The sequence below is a fragment of the Vulpes lagopus genome, chromosome 8 (assembly GCF_018345385.1).
Source record: "Vulpes lagopus strain Blue_001 chromosome 8, ASM1834538v1, whole genome shotgun sequence".
Classification (NCBI taxonomy): domain Eukaryota; kingdom Metazoa; phylum Chordata; class Mammalia; order Carnivora; family Canidae; genus Vulpes; species Vulpes lagopus.
Window position 1 is genome coordinate 96,736,160 of NC_054831.1, and position 18,381 is coordinate 96,754,540.

General features: G+C 37.1%; 1 protein-coding gene and 1 pseudogene across 1 annotated transcript in view; one reads left to right on the top strand and one right to left on the bottom strand.

The window, feature by feature from the left end:
• Window positions 1–18,381, bottom strand: part of DEPDC1B (DEP domain containing 1B) — an 83,457-nt gene that overhangs the window by 13,054 nt on the left and 52,022 nt on the right. Inside the window, exons 8-9 of the mRNA XM_041766899.1 lie at window positions 3,219–3,385; window positions 1,104–1,280 (exon numbers count right to left, since the gene is read on the bottom strand). Of these exons, the coding sequence (XP_041622833.1) occupies window positions 1,104–1,280; window positions 3,219–3,385 (344 nt within the window). The remainder of the gene's footprint in view (window positions 1–1,103; window positions 1,281–3,218; window positions 3,386–18,381) is intronic.
• LOC121496972 lies at window positions 11,952–12,752 on the top strand (annotated as a pseudogene).

Sequence of the window (18,381 nt, forward strand, 5' to 3'; positions counted from 1 at the left end):
ATATATCCATATTATGGAATACTATGCTACCAATAACAATATTGTGGAATAATATAAAACTAATGATGATAATAATATTAACAATAGCAGCTATCAGCTGAGGGGCTACTATGTGATGAACATCATTCAAAGCACTTCACACATCTTAAGCCATTCAAACACTAAAACAATCCTAGGAGGTAGGTGTTATCTAGCATTATCCCATGTTACAGAGGAGAAAAGAGACAAGTCGGGTAGAGACTAAAGCAGAGACACATAAAATCTGCCCAAGGTCACAGGACCAATAAAGGGTACACGAGGAACAGAAACACCACTTAGCTCCAGAGTCTGTGCTTTCAACCACCCTCGGACACCCTCTTGCTGTCAAGAATATTTAGTGATGTAGGAAATATTTCTTGTTGTATTGTCAAGACACTCAGCTGACTGAGCCACCCGGGCACTCCTATTTTAATTTTTAAATTACACAGTGATGGCCATGAACAGTTATTGACTTCAATAATACTTCAGGAGCAGCAGCTCAGTGGTCCTTTATTGTGGAACCTCGAAAAATGCTTAAGCAGAAAGAGGGCCACTCATTCAGAAGGAGCCAAGCAGACCTCTGTCTGCCTCTATCAGAGTTTCTGCTCTCTCAGGCCAACATTCACACCCCACTGTGGAGCACATGTGATAGTAATGTATTACATTTCTTTTGCATCAATTTACTATAACAATAACAACAATAATAGCTACCTTTCAAAGAGCACCTGCTATCTGTCACCTAGGGATTTTACAGTATAGTATTCTACTCTTCACAACAGTTTTATAGAGCAGGTAAGGCCCATTTTAACTCCTTTGGAAACTAAAATCCAAACAGGCTATCATTTAAGGAATTTGCAATTAGAAGTATGCAGCACTGATTGACATAACCAAACCAAATAAGCATTTCATAAATTTCCGAAATTACCAAACACACATAGCGCTTACCATGTACCAAGTTCTGTTGGAAGCACTTTGTACATATTCATTCACTTAATCCTACACAGCTAGAAATCCCAAAAAGCCTAGCAAGTTTACCTGACTTTCTGCTGGCAATTTTAAAGGTCTGTTAAAATCCCTTCCTTTACCTGGACTCTTCGTAGATGAGCCACACGCTCCTCTATGGAGGTCTGCAGGGCCAAAGGGACCTTCAGAATTTCTTGGTAATTGTCCATCAGAAACGTCACCAACCTAACAGCTAATAACTCATCCAAGTCTACTTCATCCTTGGAACACAAGATGCAACGGGAAAATGTCTGAACCATCTGAAAAAAGAGGAGGAGGTATTTTTTAAATAAACACAGATGAGGATTTTTTCCTACGCTGAACTGTGTTGAATTAATTTGCAAAAACCAAACATGACTAGTTAAATGAGAAATGGCCCACGGCCCAGGGTACACACATCCTTTCTGGCACCTGGCCACACCCGGTCATCCCAATGGGCTGATCTTCTTATCAACCAGTGTGAACAGAAGGTGCATCATCTCATCTCGCAGAGGCTCAGCAGAGAGGATTGTCTGAGCAGTTTTTAAAGCACATCTCTTCACAGACCATTTTAAATATATATAAACGAATTCTGAAAATTATTATCACCACCATTACTTGAATCATGTAGTACTTTTAAGTTCAAAGTACTTTAAAGCCATTTAGTTAACTAATATCCTTATTTCATTATTGATTTTTTAATAATCTGCTAGCACAATCTATGTGCCTCAACTGTTATACTTTTTCCTAGTTAACTGTTATCTTCTCTAGGATTTTGGGTGTACATCTGACAATCACATTTGAACAAAACAATGAGACTTTTTAATAATACATTAAGTGATGAAACTCTTCACAATAAGCAGAAATAGAAAAAATAGTATGTTCTATGCTTCCATAGGATTCATATTAACTATTCCATTCGTAATACTATCCTTTGGATGGACTTTTTTTCCTTTTCCTACTAATTTATTGCTGACAATCTTTTTTTTTTTTAAGATTTTATTTATTTTTTCATGAGAGACACACACACACACAGAGAGGCAGAGGCACAGGCAGAGGGAGAAGCAGGCTCCATGCAGGAAGCCTGATGTGGGACTCGATCCTGGGTCTCCAGGATCACACCCTGGGCCGAAGGTGGCGCTAAACCGCTGAGCCACCCAGGCTACCCTACTGCTGACAATCTTATGTCAAAACCTACAAGCAAAAAATCATCTAATTCTGTTTAATCAGACTTTGTGTCATCAACATACTGCCAGTGATACTGTATCTGCACTCACATTTACATGTACAGAGACACACAGACATTTTTAACCTGGGGACTATGGACTCAGGGGAATCTGAATGTCTTGAAATTAGATCCAAAATTTTACACGTGCATTCTTCTGCGGAATAGGTGCAAAGTATTCTTCAAGTTTTCAAAAAGGTCCATTAGCCCCATTACCATCTTCTCAACCAAAAAGAAGGTCAAGAATCACTCTACTGGGCACTAAACGCTCCTCTACTCTTACTCTATCCTTCTAAACCTGGGCCACAGGACCCTTTGGGGTATATGGATATGGAAAGGATTCAAACCCCAATGAAGTCTCGATTTTGCTCCAAGACCTCCAATTCTGAGGAAAATGAAGAAATTCTGTAGAAGAAATTCTACATAAACCCTATTTCAAAAGACATGCTGACATGACAAAGTAGAAAGCTAACCTATGTTTTTAAGCAAAACTGAGAATATTTTAAACAACATCCTCACTCATGAACCCTTAGGTCATACCCTGAGAGAAGAACAAACTCTCTGTCTCCTCCGAGGTGGTCTGGTCCAACTTTCTGTTTTCCTTCTTTCCTCTCTGCCTCATTATATGTGCAGCACCTCTTCTACTTGTTATAGTAACAAATGCTTCCAAACCCTTTCTGTCCTGGAGGAGAATATGTCACTTTCTTGAGAGAACACTTATCCTGACTGCCCACCCTGACTTTTCTCCATGGTAACAGCAGGCAGGAGGCCGTAGGTAGCTCTACACTCAGACTCTATGTCTCCTTACTATTCACTTTACACTAGGTTAAGACACCAACACCAAAAGTATAATCCCGCCTGTGCGTTTCCAAGCCACGGCTCTTGGAGCAAGCCCACCTTGCACCATCCTCTGACTGCCAGGGTAGTAAAACTATACTCAGGTGAACTGTAGTCCAAACACTCAAGTCAAGTTAGGTGTTAGAGATCAACCTACCAGTGTTCGGGTCCCAAAGCCATCACACAGGGATGGCATCTCCTTATTTAGGCAGATTCTTGCCATCATCCTCATCAACAGCTGTAACTTTCTCCTGTTTTCAGGTGGCAGGAGGAGGCAGCAAATCTGAAATGCTTCGATAGCCATTTTCTCTTTCTGTAACAAACCTATTTAAAGAAAAAGAATGTTTTTAATCTTTTAAAACCAATAGCCTCCCTGACTCTATTATGTTGACATTTTTCAAAATACACATTATTAAAATTATATAAAACACATCTACTTGTTCAACTATGCTGGGCCAACTGATTATCGATCCACTGAATCAGCACAGGAAATATAAACCATCAACTAGGGATGACAAACATGTAAAACAAACACAGCCATTGGCCTCTCTCACACCCTTGACAGATGTAACCAGATTTTCACAGCCTTCTTTCCCACTGAACCAAGATCAGGTTAAGTCTAACCTCAACACTCATAGTGACTAGGACCAAGACAGCATGAACAAGGACATGAATGCACCACGACTGCCCTAATTCTCCCCCTCCTGTTATGTCCCCAGGATGAGCAGGGTCACTGTCTGGCATGATTCTCATAGGCTGAATAAAGGGGCTGATACGCCTACAGTCAGACCACCGCCAGATGGCTGCACTTCTTTCCAAACAACATATGTCAAATAACCCTTCCTTTCTGTAAGCTGTTTTTTTCTAGCTAAGTATACTGATTTAATCATGTTATATTTCATCTCTCCTCACCCAAACTAGAGTATTCCAACAGAATTAGAGTATTCTAAAACAGTGCTAAAAACTATAGTTTTCTAATATGTTGCTCCCTTTAACCACATTTGTCCCTGGACACACCCATCCAAGCCGTCTAATAATATGAAACTGCTTTCATCAATTTATTTGTTCCATATCCAACCTCTTCAAGTTCCCACTAATCTCTATCTTGGAGGTAAAACCATCTTTGGCATTCAGTTAAGTATTTTCTGACCATTTACGATATGCCAGAAACTGTGCCAAGCCCTGGAAATATGAAAATATGCCAGGTCCCCTAATTTAAAGAGCTTATGCGCTGTGAGGAGACATCCATTAAAAAAAAAAAAAAAAGGGAAATGGCAAAATATGAGAGGTGTTGCAAGAGACATCTGCAAGGGGCACATTAGGGAAATAATAAGTCATGCCTTAGGACTGCAGCACAGGCTGTAAAGGCAAAGGCTTGGCAGAGAAGTATAGCTAGAAAGGTCAACAGAAATGAGACCTTGGTAGGCCTCTAATGCCAGACTAAGGAGGTTGGATTTGATCCTGAAGAAGTGGGTGTGCATAGGAGGGAAAAAGAGGCAGGAGGGGAGCCTTAATACACCCAGTTCAACTAGCGTATTTATCCAAAAGGATACAAACATAGTGAATCAAAGGGACACATGCACCCCAATGTTTATGTTTCCACAATAGCCAAAACATGGAAAGAGCCCATCCATCAAGAGATGAACGGATAAAGAAGATGTAGAATATATGTATACAATGGAATATTTCTTAGCCGTCAAAAAGAATGAAATCTTGTCATTGCAATGACATAGATGGAGTATTATGCTAAGCGAAATAAGTCAGAGAAAGACCAATACCATATGATGTCACTCATATGTGGAATTTAAGAAACAAAACAGATGAACACAGTGGAAGGGAAGAACAAATAAGATAAGATGAAAATTGAGAAGAAGGCCAACCTTAAGAGATGCTGAACTCTAGGAAACAAACTGAGGGTTGCTGGAGTGGAGATGAGTGGGGGGATGGGATAACGGGGTGATGAGCATTAAGGAGGGCACATGATGTCATGAACACTTGGGTGTTGTATGCAACAGATGAATCACTAACTTCTACCTAAGAAACTAATTAAAAAAAAAAAAAGGTGCAAGCTAAAAAAACAAAAACCAACCACAAAAAACCCCAACCCAGTTAAAACCTAAATGTTCACTGATAATACTAATGCTGTTTATCATCACTAGACCTTCTTTCAGTTCTACATAACCAAATTTGTAGAGAGAAAAAAAGTTGACGACCATATTTTCATTCATTTATCCAACAAATATTTAGTAAGCTTTGCCTATAATCCAAAACTATTTCAGGTTTTATGGAAATCAAGTGAGAAGGCGTAGGTAAATCCATCTCCAGAATTTACCGACACAAACCTACATATACCCAAGGAGATGAAAGGCCACCCCTGACTCACAAACATCCCAGTAACTCACTGGCCCACCTGTTAAACCAGGGACTCCTCTTTCCTCCCTTCTGTCACTGATGCCAGCTGAAATTCCCCCTGCAGTTCATTCCCATTATCAATTTCCCACCTCCTGTAAGAAGAGAAGCCATGCTACCGATCCCTTCCTCCCTAAAATCCCTCATCTCCCAAAACAATGCCCTAGCCTCTGGCAGTGAAGGAGCTACCGTCAATAACTTGAATGAGGGAAGCCCTTGCTGCACAATACTGTACAGTATCAAAGGAGGGAGTTGCTTACATCCAAGCTGGAAAAGTCACTTGAAAAGATGAGGATCCTGACACCTCCTGGCAACCACTCCCCACCCACTCCAAGCCTGGAATATATTTTACCAAAGCAAGAAAAAAAAAATCCACTGTAGCGACTGGGTAGGCCTACAATACCATTAGGTTTTTGTTTTGTTTTGTTTTTTAAGATTTTATCTATTTATTCATGAAAGACAGAGGCAGAGACATAGGCAGAGGCAGAAGCAGGTTCCCTGCCAGGAGCCTGATGCGGACTCAATCCTAGGACCCTGACCCAAAGGCAGATGTTCAACCACTGAGCCACCCAGGCACTCCTGATACCATTAGATTTGAACTACAGCTAAAATAGATAATGAATTAAGTGTATTTTGTAGGTTGATCATTCAATTTAGCCATCCTTTACAGCACTGTTTCTTGGGATAGTGGGGAGGGAGGCAAGAAGTAGAACATTGTTCCAAGCAACATACGTTGAAAGGTTTAGAACAAAATCTGTCATTTTGATATAATTTATCAGATAAAAATAGAAAAATTTGTTTTTGCCTCCCAAAATGTATAAAAATTAGTACTCCTAATTCCCCCACCTGCTCTATTTTTTCTAATTATACTTCATCACCTCCTAATATACTATGGAATTTACTTTTTTGTGATCTATCATGGTTTCCCCTCTGCCTTCCTGAAATATAAGCTCCAGTTGGGCAGGGATTCTTGTCAGTTTTGTTTATTGATATACCTCCAAAGCTAGAAGACCTCTTGGTAGATCATAGGAGTTTTATAAGTATTTTCTTTGGTGAATGTATGAATGAATGAATGAATTTATGAATGAAGGAATGACAATAACCCATCCCTTGCTAGGAATGGAGCTAGAATATCTGGCTAAAGTCCCAGTTCCCACTGATTGTATATGCTTGGACAAGTCATTTAACCTCCATGAATCCCCATTAACCCAGCAGCAAAAAAAACTAAATCATTGCACTGTGATGGGGGCACATGGGCTGTAAGGGGAAGACTAGGTGAGGTAAAAGTTTTAAAAGCACTGATGATGGCTGCTGCTCCTACCATTACTACTACTGAATTAAAGCATTAAAAACTAATACCAGGGTGGAAAATATGGTATGAATCAGCAGCAACTCTTGCAGATTTTAAAAGCCAGTTAAGAAATGTATTGTACAGTAGTACACAGACATAAATTTGGCTCTAGGTCTCTATAATGAGAGAATAAGTAAAATCCCACAATGCCCCAACATGGGTGTATTACTAAGTAACAAATCCTCTAAGAACACCCTCCTCAAGCCTAACTGCCTCAATGGTTGCATAACTGTACTGTATACTTACTGAAATATAAGTTTCCATTACAGAGGATGGAAAAAAATATAAATATATGTAAACATCATCATCCACATATACAAGTTGCATACATAATTCAGAAAGACTCTCACAATTATGACTCTTTGGGTCATTGGAAAAAAAATCTCATGTCCACATTATTATTAGGTACAAAGAACAATGTCTGATAATGTTAGAGGGTCCTATAACAACTCTTATTAGATATTTCTTGACTTTTTAGCAGAGAAAATGTGGATGCCTTTGTTGCCATCAATGAGAGAACCATCACAACATTTGACAGCCATTTGATATTTGGTCCCTTATTTACCTAAAGATTATAGAAGCCTTTGTGAGAATTGCTTATTAATATACAATGTTACTATCTTAAAACCTAGGTGAAAGGCATACCTTAGGCAAAACTTATATTTTAAGAGCATTTCATCTGATATAGATATCACTGATAGAGCAACTGTGTAGATGAACACAAGATTTCAAGAATGAACTACAACGGCTAACCTGCTTTCATTTCTTACTTCAATCAAATAATTCAAATAGATAAAAAGTTCATTGGGAAAAAGATAAAAGGTGTTATCCGATGTCTATAAATGGCAGGAATTAAAAATAGGGACTCACCTGACATAAAATCAAGATTTCTTACAAAGCTGTAGTAATTAAACAGTTCGATGCTACCATAAAAATATATAAAAGACCAACAGGATAAAGGTGAAAGTCTAGAAAGGCACCTAAGTATGCATCAGAAGCTAATATATCACAGAAATGTCATCACCAATCAGTGAGGAAAGAATGACCTGTCCAAATGTGGTATTTGGGATAATCTGATAACTGTATGTCAGGAAAAAATTAAATGACAGTTTATTACCTTATTAAAAATAGAGGAAATTCTGACTCCAACAAAGATGGAATAGCAAGGACTAGACTAACCCGCCCTCCACAAACGACTAGAAAACTGGACGAATTTTATACAATAACTATTTCTATACATGGGGCAATAAGATAGGACCATAATCCCTGAGAAAAGGAAACAAAAGAAACAAGCTCCCCATGTTAAGTTTAGTGGTACATTCCAAAACATGGATCAGAGATGGAGACCTCAAGGACAGGGAAGAGACAGACTAGAGTTCTTGGAGGCTGGGTCAGCTGGACTAATTGTAAAGCAGAGTCCCAACTGCACGGAGCTAAACAGAAAAAGGATTCCATAAATCTGTACAGATATCCCCTGAGACTTTGATGAATACCAAAATGCACATATATGATTAAGGCAAAACTCTATGAGGTCATACAAAAAACAACCAGTGAGCTTTGAGGTTAATAGTTCCCAGAGCTCACGTAGTAGAGAATCCTGCTGAACACAGAAGGCATTCTGTAGAAAGCCCAGCAGGGTTATGCTTCCATAGTGGGACCAAACTTCCCTTCAGTAAAGGATAATCTAGTCAGGACCTAAAATTAGCTTTAAAAATAAGACACAAATGAATCAAGTTGAAATTCAATTAAATTAACTGCCTAACAGAACAAAGCTCACCCTCTTCAAAGAAAAACAACAACATTCAGACACTCAACAATAAAAAAATTTTTTTCAATCAAAATTAATAGACACGCCAAGAAGCAGAAAAATATGATCCATATCAGGAGAAAAAAATCAGCAGAAAATCATAAAAATAGCCCCAGAAATGACAAAGATGAAGGATTTAGAGAAAAGTATGTTACAAAAGGTATTCTATGTTCTCATATTTTAAAACATATATAAATACAGTATGGAGAGAAATGGAAGATATTAAAGAGAACCAAACAGAACTTCTAGAGATGAAAAATGTTAATCCTCAAAAGAAACACTCACTAGATGAAAACCAGAGCATATTAACACTTTTTTTTTTAATTTTTTTTTTTTTATTTACCTATGATAGTCACAGAGAGAGAGGCAGAGACACAGGCAGAGGGAGAAGCAGGCTCCATGCACCGGGAGCCCGATGTGGGATTCGATCACGGGTCTCCAGGATCGCGCCCTGGGCCAAAGGCAGGCGCCAAACCGCTGCGCCACCCAGGGATCCCAGATTAACACTTTAAAAAAAAAAAGAAAGAAAGCATAAATGCACAGTAAAATAAACTAGCCAAAACAGAAGCAAAGAAGATGAAAAAGTAGGGGAAAGAAATGAAGAGAGCTATAGCAACATGTGGGAAATATGAAGTGACCTAAAATATGTGTCATTAGAAAAATGGAAGGAGTCACAGAAAATATATTTGAAGAAATAATGGCTAAAAATTTCCAAATTGGTGAAATCTATAAAATCAACAGAGTAAAGAAACTCAGTGAATCAAAGGGCAATAAACACAAAAATAAATAATGACCATAGACTCCTCATCAGAAGACATCTTCAAAGTGCTGAAAGAAGGAAACTGTTAACTTAGAATTCTGTTATATCCAATGAAAATACTTTTCAGAATTAGGTCTGAACAAAAGACTTTTTAGAACACCCCCCCAAAAAAAAGCTGAGAGAATCTGCTGCCAAGAGACTTATGTGACAAAAAATGTCAAAGCAGAAGGAAAATGATACCAGATGGAAACCTGGATCTGCATAAAGAAATGAAGATTACCAGAAAGATGAATATGTGAATAAATAAAACTTTTTATTCCTTAATTTCTTTAAAAGAAAATTACCTGTCTAAAGGAAAAATAACATACAGTAGGACTTATAACAGATGCTATAAAAAATATGTTGGACAACAATATACGAAGGGCACCTGGGTGGCTTGGTTGGGTGTCTGCCTTCAGCTCAGGTCATGAACCGGGTCCCAGAAGGGAGCCCCACATTGAGTTCCTGCCCAGTGAGGAGTGTGTTTCTCCCTCTGCCCCTCACCCCACTCATGCTCTCATTCTAATAAGTGAATAAAATCTTTTTTAAAAAATGTATGACAGCGATATCACAATGGGCAAGAGAAAAGAAAAGGGTATTATGGTAAGGTGATAGCATTGTATGTGAAGCAATATAATATTTAAACATAAGCAAAGATTTCTTAAGACAAAAGGCATGAACCATAAAAGAAAATGATAAAATGGACTTCATCAAAACAAAAAGCTTCTGCTTTCTCAGACACTGCTAAGAAAAGGAAAAAGAAAACCACAATCTGGGAGAAAATATTTATAATACATAATCTAGCAGAATATCCAAATAACTCCTACAACTCAGTAGTAAGAGAATAAAAAAGCCAATAAAAAAACAGAATATTTCAAAAGACCCTTCACAAAAAAGATACATAATAGCCATTAAGCAACTGAAAACATGCTCAACATCACTAGTCATCAGAAAAATACAGCTAAAAACCACAAAGATACACCCCCACACAATCACTATGTGAGCTAAAACAAAAGATTAACAGTGTCAAATGTTAACAAGGTTGTAGAGCTACTGAAACTCTCATGCATCACTGATGGAAATGTAAAATGACACAACCATTTTGGAAAATAGTTTGTCAGTTTCATAATGAGAGTCAACATACATTTATCTCATGTCTCAGCAATTGCACTCCTAGCTATTTACACAAAAGAAGTTAAGAAATACGCTCATACAGCTTTATTCAGAGTAGCCCAAGACTTGACACAATCCACATGTTCCTCAACAAGTGAATGGGTAATACAGTACAATGGTTTATCCATGCAATAGACTACTCAGCAAAACAATGTAACAACTACTGGTACCGGCAACATGAATGAAATCTCAAAAGTATTATATTGAGCGAAAGAAGCCAGATAGAAACTACATACTATATAATTCCACTTGTATGAAATTCTTAAAAAAACCTAATTTATAGGATAGAACGTTTCCATTTCTGGTTGTCTGGTGCCAGTGATGAGGCTGGGTATTGACTAAGTACAAGAGAACCTTCAGTAGTTAAAAAGAGAGAGAAAAAGAGAGAGAGAGAGAGAGAGAAAATCTTCAGGAGTAACAGAAATGGTCTGTTCACTTAATCGTAATGTTAATTACACTAGTATACATTCATCAAAATTCACCCAACTGTACTTAAAATGGATACATATCAGGGCTGCTTCAGTTGGTTAAGCATCTGAGTCTTGGTTTCGGCTCAGGTCATGATCTCAAGGTCATGAGATAAAGTTCTGTGTTGGGCTCTGTGCTGAATGTGGAACCTGCTTGGGATTCTCTCTCTCATTCTCCCTCCGTCCCTCTGTCCTTCCCCCAAGTCCCCACCCTCCCAGCTCGTTCATATGCTTTCTATCTCTCCAAAAAAGTGGGTGCATATTAATTTTATGTTATGTATGTTAATTATATTTTAAAATAAAGTCAGTTTTAAAATAAATGAATCAAAAAAAAACAAAAAAAAACAAAACAAAAAAACAAACAAAAAATAAATAAATAAAATAAATGAATCAAGAGAAATTAGAGACCTAAACATGAAAAGAGGAAAAATTAAAAATCTTAGAATTAAAGAATCTCTTTGTGACAGAAAGATTTCTTAAAAACACACAAGTAAATTAATTTGACCAAAATAAAATATAAAATTTTTACCTTTTGATTAAAACCAAAAAAGAAACCATAGAAAGGATATTTGCGAGACACAAGGTACAAAGAATTAGTATCTGAAATATATTTTTAGAATGACAAAAAAAAGAAAAACCAATAGAAAAAAATGGAAAAGGGACAGAAAAAAATATTTCCCCCAAGAAGAAACCCACATGACCAATAAAGAGCAACAAGATTACTCTTCACATACATCAGAATGCAAAAAATGAAAAAGCTCCAGCAGTGTCTTGGCCTTGTAATACGAAGCAACAAGGCCAATTTAGAGCTCTCAGCCGTGTTTGGGGGCTTTGGGGAGCTGCTGGAGCTGCTGACACCGCTACCGCGTTTGATTGCAGTGTCGGGCTTTGATAACTTAAACATGGATTTCTACCAGACAAGCTACAGCATTGGTGACCACTCACAGCAGTCCTCTGATTACGGAGGAAGTGGAGGACCTTATAGCAAACAGGATGCTGGCTACGATCACCCGCAGCAAGGCTGATTTGTCCCTTCAGACATGATACAGCCACAACAGCCATATGCCGGGCTGATTTTCCAGCCAACTCAGGCATACACTCCGACACATCAGCCATTCTATGGAAGCAACTCTGAGGATGAGCCACCTTTATTAGAAAAATTAAAAAAAGAAAAAAGAAAAATTAGGTATCAATTTTGACCACATCTGGCCAAAAAAAAAAAAAAAAAAGAAAAGAAAAGAACAGTGTAACTAACATCCATTAAAAGTACCAGACGGCAGCATCAGGAATGAGACTGATGAAGCAGGACCAATGGTTGTTTGTCTTGCCTTTGGAGCCACATTGTTACCAGTTTGGCTATGCACATGGGATCAGTGCAACTGAATGTCCAGGAATGTTTTGTTTACCAAACTTAATGTATGTGACAGGTGTTTCATTTGGTTGTGTGGCAAGTGTCCTTGGATATTGTCTTCTTCCCATGATCCTGCTTTCCAGCTTTGCAGTGATATTTTCTTTGCGAGGAATGGTAGCAATTGTTCTCACTGCTGGGGCTATTGGATGGTGTAGTTTCTCTGCTTCCAAAATTTTTATTTCTGCGTTAGCCATGGAAGGACAGCAACTTCTAGGAGCATATCCTTGGGCTTTGCTATAAAGTCTTTGCCCTAATTTCCGTTTTTTTGAAATGAATTTACCTAGCATATGGACATCACTGGGCCAAAAAAGACTTTGAACTCTTAAATCGGACCAGTGAACCGCTGCAGGGCAATTCTCAGGCAGATCTAACATTTGGCTATTGGAGAAATGGAAGTAAACATGTATCATGTGTTCATTTTTATAGACCTTTTTTTTTAAAATAAATTAATTTTTATTGGTGTTCAATTTACCAACATACAGAAAAACACCCAGTGCTCATCCCGTCAAGTGTCCCCCTCAGTGCCCGTCACCCATTTCCCCCCACCCCTCGCCCTCCTCCCCTTCCACCACCCCTAGTTCGTTTCCCAGAGTTAGGAGTCTTTATGTTCTGTCTCCCTTCCTGATATTTCCCACACATTTCTTCTCCCTTCCCTTCATTTTTATAGACCTTTTGAATACTATGTTGGATTTACTTGCAGTATGACTAGCTTTAGGTGTTTGTGCTTCTACAAATAAGAAGTGCTACTTCTTTCCTGTTCCTGCAGCCTTTGAAAAACAAGTTCTTTGCTTGCAAATTACATTAAGATGTTTTTGATAGATTTTTATCAACTGTGGGAAAGTAACCACAGAGCTGACAATCTTAAAAACAACCCAGTCAGGAGTGCCTAGTGGCACAGTCAATTAAGCATTTGACTCTTGGTGTCCGCTCAGGTCCTAATCTCAGGGTCATGAGATCCATGACCAACCAGCCTCATGTCCAGTTCCTCGCTCATTGCAGAATTTGCTTGGGATTCTCTTTCCCTTCTCTCTCTCTCTCTCTCCCTCTCCCTCTCCGTCTTTCTCTAAGATAAAAAATCTTAAAAAAAAAAAAAAAACCAGCAATCCAGTCAGTTACGCAGAAACAAGACTTATTGCAGAAATAGTTTTCCAGGGGATTAGGAAAGAAAAATTCCCTATATTCTCAAGTTGATGCACTTGAAGCAAAAAAGTGATCCCAGAGTTTTTTGAGTTTGCACTTCAAAAATCTGACATTGCTTTAAATTATCTCATGGAAATTTTTCCAAAATTCAACAATACCAGAAGTTCATAATCTACTTATTGTAGACAGGAAATATGCACATCTGCTGAGATTAGCATGAACTAAACCATGGTGACCTAGACTGACCGCATTACTTTTACAGTTGGATCTTCATGTTTCATAGGAAAAAGAAAATCACTAATCTTTTCAAGAAAACTTGTAATCACAAAAATATTAATTGATAGAATATTAGGAAACTGGCAGGGGAATACTTTATGAATTATTCTTTTAAAATATTTTTGAATGTTTAAAGAGGCAATAGCATAAAAAGCCATAATCCTAGAATTCTTTTATTATTATAAACATAGATACCATAGACAAGGGAAATAATTTGGTCACAAAGACATTTAACTGTGCCCTAGTTTATCACATTATATGTGTGCTAAATAAAAATAGAAGAATAGATTAAAAACCAAATAAAATCTTTGTAGAATGCAGTGATTTGCTGCACTTCCATGCCATTAATCTTGATGGCAGCAAATAGTTCTACCACATGTAAAAGCATGTGAATTTCACAAAACACTTTGGAACTTGAGTACGAGATCTTCCACTACAGAAAAGAATTTTAAAAGTTTGATAATGATTCTGGAGTTTAATTTTCCATCATTAAAAATTAGAACTAATTTAAAAATTAGAATAATAGCAGCTATTACATTTACATTTATATTATAATAGCAGCTATTTATTATTTATTATAATAAAACTAATTTTATGATGAAAATAGTTAACATTTATTAAGCATTTTATTACGTACAGTGTTCTAAACATCAAATATTGTCTCATTTAATCCTGACAACAGCTCTGCAAGGTAGACAACTATCATTATTCTCATTTACAGAAAAAGAAAGTGAGGCTTACAGAGAGGAGGGCACTTGCCCACATCACACAGCTACTTAGTGGAAGGGTACAAAGTGAGCCCACACAGCTAGGGGCATACATACCTAAATACCATGCTGTATTACCTACTTTGTCCATGTGTCAATTATTTCCTAAGGATAAATCCCTGTAAGAAGAAATGCTGGCTCAAAGAATATGCACAAATATTTAACATGCACATAGTTGAATAAAATATCACTCTGCATTCTTTAACTGGGGACAAGGATTAGATAGTAAAAAGAATAGAGAATTTCTCAACATAGTGAAATCTGAAACTAGCTCTTTAATATCAAAGAGTGCCCACAAAACCATTTCCTTGAGAGTTCAAAATGAAAGCCAGGAGAAAACCACTCCTCGTTTCTCTCTCATGAAGTACAAATACAATGTAGTGTATCCCTGAAGAAACTTCAAGCCACTTTAAAATGCTAATTCCACCACAAAAGGAATAAAAAACTGAATGTAACTTTAAAAAATATGATCATAGGTAAAAAGCGTTTTTAAATCTAAGTATAAAGGACAAACCGTGTGTACTATAAGCATCTAACTACTATTACTAGTAATATTTGAGCAATATTACACTTTCCGAGAGGTCTTCTCATTCATTAAATCCTCACAATCATCTTACTATATAATTAGGTATAGATGAAATTTAGAATGGGGGTTTTTCAAAAATGTTTTACTACAACTGAAATTAAAAAACATATGTTATATGTACAAATATAAGTAAGTAAAACAAAAAAAAGTGTATAAAAATACCTACTCTTACTATAGACAACGGACTGTGGTATTTGTACACTATTCTTTTTCTTTGTTTAATGCTGTCCTACTACATAGAATTCATATCCAACACCCAGTTTCTGAAACATTGGCTTACAGACTACTCAGTTTGAACCAAGGCTCTTACATAACAAATATCCAGGAATATACAGCCAGAATCAGACAGATATTCTGGTCTGAGCACAGGAGACAGATCCAGGATGAAAGTAAAGAGTAAAAGCACCTAGGTGATCCATGAAGTGGTATGAATATGATTAAAGGGAAGATGTATGGCGAAAAGGCTGAGGTTTGATGTGCCTGTAATACTTCAGTCCTTCTTGGCATCTAGTCCCAAGGATGTTATTTTTCAGTCTGTTCAAATGTCAAAGCAGGATTCACTTCTAGATCTGCTTTTGAATCTTGGAGTGCTACATAATGCTTTCCTCAGTTTGAACATATGTAGGAATACTTAGATTCTCAAAAATAGTTTAATCTGACTTCTGTTTCCTAACTTCTTTCTCATTGCTGACCATTACCTAATCTTTTTTTTTCTCTTTCAATAAAAGCTTTCTGACAAAAGCACATTACCAAACTCTGGAAAAATGACTGCAAGAGAACTAAGCTTTAAATTACACATGACAGTATACAGTTGAACTCAGATACATCTTCAAAAGTACCTTTGGATTCTTCAAGATCATAAACTATTACTGATTATAAAGATTTTTTTTAGATTTGTGGGGGTGGAGGGGTAGGGGGGTGTATTAGGTTTTAAAACCTTTGAAGGACATTAGCAATCTCTCTTCACTTTATAACCACAAAGTTTCAATGTGGTAACTATTTTATTCTTTGGATTAATTTCATTTTGCTTAACAAAGCTAAAAGAATGACTTTTCATCTTTCATCATTTCAGTTATCTCAGACATCACCATAAAAATAACCAAGTCTTCCTTTTAGAGAAAGGACAAGGACATTCTGTAGCCACAGAGAGAACTTGCTTCTTGCATTTCAGAATGATCTACTAATGGTTATCCCAATTATAGATTATGAAGATCTATCACAGTAGTTTCATATAAAAAAAACCTTGCTATCATTTGAGAGAAGACATAGCCAGATAGCAAAATGATTACTCTCTCTTAATTTATACACTGTTCTATTTTTAAATATTTTTTGAAACAACAGGTTTTAGTAGAAAAATTAGTGTAATTCATTGCTTTAAGTTTCATGTTTTCATATCTAGAAGCATGACAGATATTATTACCATTTATCAATGAAAAAGACCAGTACCTAGAAAGGCAGAGTGACTCACCGAAGTGGAAAGACTGAGGTCAACAAACTAAGTTACCGGAGTTGGGTGATATTTCCATTGGTGAAATAAGAATAAAATAATGAAAACACAATAGACAATTCACAAAATAACTTACACAATTCACCTGTGAAACTTTTTTCCATCAGGAAACAGTTCATTATTTAGCTGGATTGATGAAGGATAACTGAATAAACAATTGAATACTCAAAGAAACCTGACTGTCCTTATGATAAAAATAAACACAATTAAAATAATGTTCTATATTATAGGTTATTAGGTGACACCTCAGCCTGAGGACCACACGACAGGTTAAAAGTTGTCAGTGCTTTGTGGGTCCCCTACCTTTGTCACTGTCCTTCCCATTCTCCAATGGTTACATTAGATTTCCACTCTCAAATCATCACAAACACAATTTTTATTTTTGCAAAGTAGAACTGATGTTTCTACTAACATATGCAATGTCATCAATAAGCTATCCCTTGTGGGAGCTTCAAAAAAGAAGTGAAATATGCAGACTCTTGAGAGGGTCCAGATTTCCCTGAAAGGCCAGTGAGACCATGTCTTTTCAGCCAGACAATGAGAGACTCAAGAAGGTTCACTGTAGTTTTTGAACAACCAAAGGAATAATAAAAAAAAAAATCCATTTCATTTTCACAGAGAAGAGATATAAAAAGGAAAAAGTTTATATTAATGCAAAAGAATTCCGACTACAGAGCAGTTGGCAAGGACTCCTTGTCCAAAGAAAGACATAGCAAGAGGGATTATTTCTCCAGAGGCTTTGAAGGAAAGGCAAACAAGTCGCCTTTGTGAATTGTTTAAAAGTAGGCACAGATTCACCCGCGTATAAGATGATGCCCTTTCCTACGGGAAGAGTCTCAAACCACTGCAGCATTTTTATGACTTCTTTTGCTTTTATGCTGAGAAAGTCCTTCACCCACCCAACATCAGATAAATATCAACTGTATTTTAGATTTGCATTTTTTACATTTAATTCTCTCAGTTGGAATTTATCTTGATGAATGGTATGAGAAAAGTCTTGATTTTTTTCCAAAAAGTTTTTTCGGTTATCCTAGTGATTACTGGTATGTTTATAAATAGCTTAGGTATTTTGTTATAGCCAAGGAATATCTAGGCATTTCCCTAATTCCACTTTATTCCTATCATTCTTGATATAATGGTAATCATTTTATCTGGAGGTGATTTAATATCCTTACCTTGGCTCATCTACATCTTCAGAAGCTCCAGACATAACCCCTGGGTTCTGAGAGCAGAGAGCACCACCAGCAAGAACTTTGTACTAACATGGGCAAGGGCCCTCTGTCTGGTTAAGCACACCCACTAGGCAGTCTCTGAAAAAAAGAATTGTTTTCCCTTAAGAATTACCATGGGAGAAGGACCCTGAGATAACTCAAAAACGTAAGAGCAAGAGGGTAGTAAGGCAATGATGGTACACATTTCCAGAAGATCTCTGAGAAGTCTTAGACAAAAGAACCAAAGAATGGAAAGTCTACCCTTCTAATTGTTTCTAGGTTAAAACACAGAAGAAGATCTCAACTGTTTGGTTAGGTAATCCAATGTGCAATCAACCTAGTGAATTTCAATGGCATTTTCTAAACTTTGCATTTAAGAGGCAAGGAGCAGCAAAGAGCTACTCAGGTTTCTGGCC